At 36.0% G+C, this 5474-nt stretch overlaps 1 protein-coding gene across 1 annotated transcript in view; it reads right to left on the reverse strand.

The window, feature by feature from the left end:
* Window positions 1–5474, reverse strand: part of LOC121298838 (phospholipase A and acyltransferase 1-like) — a 7067-nt gene extending 1593 nt beyond the window's left edge. Inside the window, exons 1-2 of the mRNA XM_041226089.1 lie at window positions 5388–5474; window positions 1–32 (exon numbers count right to left, since the gene is read on the reverse strand). The exon at window positions 1–32 is cut by the window's left edge and continues 198 nt beyond it. Coding sequence (XP_041082023.1) covers window positions 1–32; window positions 5388–5406 — 51 coding nt within the window. The 5' untranslated portion in view covers window positions 5407–5474. The remainder of the gene's footprint in view (window positions 33–5387) is intronic.

A 5474-nucleotide genomic window follows, 5' to 3' on the forward strand; every position in this document is an offset into this window, starting at 1 on the left:
CTCATCTTTCATCACTTTGAATGTTGTTTTTTCTGAAACAAAAACACATTGTAAATGTGAAAAGACAGCAAGTTATCAAAAGTGCCCAGCCATTTTAAATAGTGATATCAAAAACACAAGCCAAGTTTCAAGAAACCTTTGGAGCAACCTTTCCCAGCACAAAGCAAATAGGCACAACTGTAAAACCGATGGGGGTCAAGGTTGCCCCAATTGTTTCTACTAACTTGGCTTGTGTTTTTCATGCGTTTGAGCTGCTTTTATTGTGCCTGAAAAACACAAGCCCAGTTAGTTTACACCACATGGTGATAAGCATCAGCCAAGGGCCTTTAACCACCCCAGAAGTGGCATATATCATCAGAACCACACGGCCCAGAGTGGTTTATACAGCTTATAACACAGCTAGCTGTCATTTGGGTGATGAAAAATAATTAAAACACATCTTAAATTAAGACAAAACCAGAAACTTATTGTGTATACATCTGCAGTGTAATATAGTCCCTAATTTAATTTATTGTTTGATTATTAAATAAATTGCACATGTCTGTTTATTGTGAATTTCTGCATCGAAGTGGCATCTCACTGGAAACTAGAGGACTGAGCACACGCTGATGATGGGCGGAGTTTCAAATGACATCGAAGTAGTAAGGGGAGCAGCTGCCATGGATGCTGAAGCTGTATCTTCAGGCGAGTTTGTGACCTCGTTATATCAGAAACACACATATTCAAGTCTGTTTTTATCCTTTCAGATCTCAAAAGATGTTTGTTTGTTAGGCACCCTCATGTCCAAGTCATGCCAGATTAAGTTGAAGCTCAAACCAGACTTTACGCACCAACCCGACCGCGTGTCAGGGGACAGTGCCTCACTTTCCTGCAGACGCTTCAAATCCAGGCCGGTAATTCGGAGGGAGTTTTCATGAACTGACAGGAATATGTTCTTGTTGGTTTTAAACTCGCTGTCAGCAAAGATGTTAAAACTTCCACTGTTAAAACATCTATTTAGTCCAGCTCAGCGTTAAAACTGGAGACTGAATACTGGTCCCAGTTGAAATTTTTGCTCTGGTGTAAAATGTCCTTAATGTTGTTGAGATTTATTTATTTATTTATTTATACTTTCCTTAAAATGAATGTCCATATTTTTTTCATTAATCCAGTCTATAAGTACATTAACAGCCCATGCTGTAGTTTTTTTTTTTTTAATGTTTTTATCAATCTTTGTTTTCTTCTGTTTCATGTAGCTGTTCCTCATCTACTACGTCTCTGTGCAGGTATTGAGCCACACTGCCCTTTAGTTTTAAATTGTAATTCTGTGTTTAGTTATTGTTTTAATTAAGGGGCAGTGCAAACCACTTGCCGTGACTGTGTATTCTCGATCTTCCCTGTTTAAGTATAGTTTGTCACCTGTATTTAATAAAATGATGTTCATTGCCCGACATAGCAGTGTTGTCTAGTTTATATTTTCCTTCTGGTATTCTGCCTGGCTGATCCCACCCTGATCAGAAAGAACGAGTGCCCCTCCCGGGTGCTGCATATGTTCAGCAGCAATCTGCCACATAAATTAAAGCTATTTAAAAAAAAAATAATAATTGATTCAGCATAATGCAATTGAGATTTACAAATTCAATCATGATTTCATATTTCATCAACAGTATACCACAAAATACATACAATAGAAACTATCAACATTGAAAATACTTTGACATAATGTAATCGACATATCTGACTTAAACCAGAGATTTCATATTAAAACAAATTGGTTCTAATGTTTAGAGGCAAATATCCAGTATGCTTCTCTCTGTAGTAACAAAAGTATTGGATTCCCACCTCGAGCTGGCAGAGTTACTGTCTCCACCCCCACGAATCGTAATGAGTGTGCAGATGAGCCCTGACCAGCTTTCTTAGAGTTTGGCTCTTGCATATTCTTGAGTTTGGTTCCTAATTGCTGCTTTATATTCAGAGACCCTCATTTTTAAGGCTCTTTTCATTTCACCTGTGTAAACCAGTCCACATGGACAAGTTAACATACAAATTACTCCTGTGGCATTACAGTTAATGAAACCTTGAATTTGTATCTTTTTACCCGATCGTGGGTCATTAACAGTTTTAGTATTTACAGTACTGGAGCAGTGGATACAATGCCCACATTTAAAATTACCATCCGGTGGATTAGATAACCATGTAATTGCTTTGTCCACTTTTGGAATAAATTAATTTGTCTAATGTTTTGTGCATGTTTAAAAGCAATACAGGTCAGTTTATCTAATTTAGTACCTGACAATGTTTGACAAATATTCCCTTTATATAGTTTGACAAAATTAAATTCAGATGTAAAAACACATCACTTGTTAAACTTTCTTTAAGAAATATCTCTCTAACACAATCTTTAGCTTTGTACATTTTAAGAATATGGTCGTCATATCCTTGGGTAATACATTTGGAGTGCATTTCTTCAGAATTCATTTCTAATTGTGACTCTGTGCTACAGTTCCTTAACTAAGAATTGACCTTTCGATATATTTCTTATCAGTGAACGAGGACGTTGACTTATTGCCAGTAATGAATTCCAATCCTTGGTTTTTTTAATACAGTAGTTTGTAAGGTGCTGTTCTTGCCTTTAGATATTTCTAAGTCTAAAAAAAATATTCTGTCTAGATCAGATTCATATTTAAATTTGAAATGGCTGTTTGCGGAAATAATATAATCTACAAAATGATCAAGTTGTCTTTGATCCCAACAATATTAATAAGACATCATCAATGCACCTAAGCCATAGAGAGATCAATGGTCAAAAGATGTTATTATTTTTGTAGATTAACTTCTCTTCCCAAAATCCCATGTACAACTTGGCATAATTGGGAGTTAATGCTGTACCCTTTATCTAGGAAAAATATTGACCTTCAAACATGAAATAATTGGAATTTAAGCACAAATCAAGTAACTCTATAATTAATTGAGAGGGTGGAATAACCTCAGTGGGTCTAGAATTTTAAGTGACAGCGTCAACGCACCCTGTAAGTGGGATGATGGTGTACAAACTAGTGACATCAAGTGACACAAGAATATTATCGGGGCCCACCCTGATTTCATTAATATGGTTAAGAACATCACATGTATCAGAAACTAATGAAGGGAGTTTACAGACAAAGGGTTGTAAATAAACCTACACCTGGCTGTGACAGTAGGTCTTCCGGGAGGATCAGTGCAATATGACAATTACGTGATGTTGAATCAACAATACTGTTTAATGAGATTGTTAAGTATATGCAATGTGAATTGAATGCATTGATTGCTAGATTACTGTTTCTAGTAGCACCGTGTAACAGATTTTTATTTTTTTTTGTTCCTGGGTAGTAAGTGTTATTTCCTAATTGCTTATGCCTCAAAAGTATAGAAAATGGCTGCTATTCCCCACAAACTTTGCTTTTGTGACCAGGACAGTGATATTTCAAAATATCACTATTTCCAATGGGAGAACGGGCAAATTTGTGTCTTTTCGTTCACATAAAGTCAGAAAAAAACAACATATGAATCCAAATTAACATGTATTTATACTAAAGTAATACAAAAATGACTACAAAAGATTTAGAAGTGAGTAGTTTTTCGAGATTTACGATTTTGCTGTATTTACCTGTTCTTATTTTGTTTTAAATTAATTAAGTATGATAATTGGGACACACATTTAAGATTTCCCATCTTTTCTCTCAGTGATATATATATATATATATATATATATATATATATATATATATATATATATATATATATATATATATATATATATACATACACACACACACACACACTCTATGTATATGTATTGAAACTTTTCATCTGATTTTGCAAACTATCATAACAAGCTTGATCTGTTCATTTAGTTTATGGTGACATGTTCATGTTTAGGAAGCAGTACTCAGGGTAGTCCACAGACCAAACCCGGTCATATTTCTCAGTCAGCCTTGGTCTATCAAAACTGCAGTATACTTTAATACAGTTTAACACAATTAAACAGGTTGGTGATTCCCAGTCCTTACATAAAATATGCCTTTACTGTTAAAACAATGCATTATACTGCATGTATTATTTTACTGAACTAATATGAAATCACAGAAACATCATCATTTAAAAGTACAATAATTGCAAACAGCATCTATCTACCTGTAATTTAAGGCAACTTGAAAAGTGAACAGAAATTGTTTAGTTGTCACTCTCTGAAGTTGATTTTACAGGAAAAATACAGATTCTAGGAGAAGGACATTTTGACCTTACTTTGGCAGATTATTTCTCTTACTGTATGACAGGTATTTTCAGCACAGAGAGTCCGCCATGAATGAATGGCAATGAATAAATAATGATGACTGCAATTGCGTGAACTGCTGCCACCTCCCCCCAAAAAGATGAGGCCGCCAAACCATGAATGAAATAATAATAAATAATTAACACGGTCCACAGTGACGCCCTGCCACCTATCCCCCAAATAATGAATTTAATGAAAATCAACAGTTGAAACACGCTAGGGGAGAGAGCCCAGCCTCTCCCACCCAACCACTCACCCCGCAGAACTAAATACGAACCGCTCGGCACTCAGGTAAGGAAAAAAAACCTGACTCACATATTTTTTTATATTTTAGGGAGATACCTCAGGGAATCCGTGGCTGAGGGCAGCCCTTCCTCTATGCGGTCAACTCCCCTTTTGGCTTCCCAGAGCTTGACTGAGCAGCCGAAACAAAAACAAATCGACATGGAAGAATAACACACTGAGCTTTTATGCGCTTGCTGATGATGTGTTGGTTAGGGGCGGATTCTCCCTGCAGAAAAGCAACCAAGTTTACAGTTCCTTTTTTTTTTTTTACATTTCACCTAAGAGTGTTGGAAGCTACACATTAAAAGTAGAATGGTGGTTTTGGCTGATTTAGTTTTGCCTCTCCAGTTCCCCTGAAAACACGTAACGTATCCGTGCCAGAGTTGCCAGATTTCTGACAGAAGAATAGCGACCATTTCAAATAAAGCCCAAAACAAGTGGAACCCTAGCCATGGCCCATTTCTGGGCACTCTTGCAAATCTTTAAGAAGCATATATCTCTTCTCTGACATATTGATATATGTCTTGAACTATGCGCTATATCTAACCTCAGACGACATGTAATTTTGAAATATGTATTTAAAGACTAAAATTAAAGGTAGATGCATTTCCACACACTACATGTGTAATAGAAATACGAGTACAGTCTTAGTAGTAAGCTGTAGACTTTAGACACTATATTGGGATTTAGGGATCAGTATTTTAAAAAGTATTAAGAAGCAGATTAAGAGAGACAGAGGCTAATCAAAGACAAAGTCCAGCAACAGCATTTCTGAATGATTTGAAGTTACCATTAAGAAACTATACATTACTTGTAAAATGGACAACCATATGTTCTCCTTGCTCTCTCCCTATGTACACTGCCTGGTGTTTGACAGGCCCTGCAAGAGGAAATGAAA

Source organism: Polyodon spathula, chromosome 24 (genome assembly GCF_017654505.1).
Source record: "Polyodon spathula isolate WHYD16114869_AA chromosome 24, ASM1765450v1, whole genome shotgun sequence".
Classification (NCBI taxonomy): Eukaryota; Metazoa; Chordata; class Actinopteri; order Acipenseriformes; family Polyodontidae; genus Polyodon; species Polyodon spathula.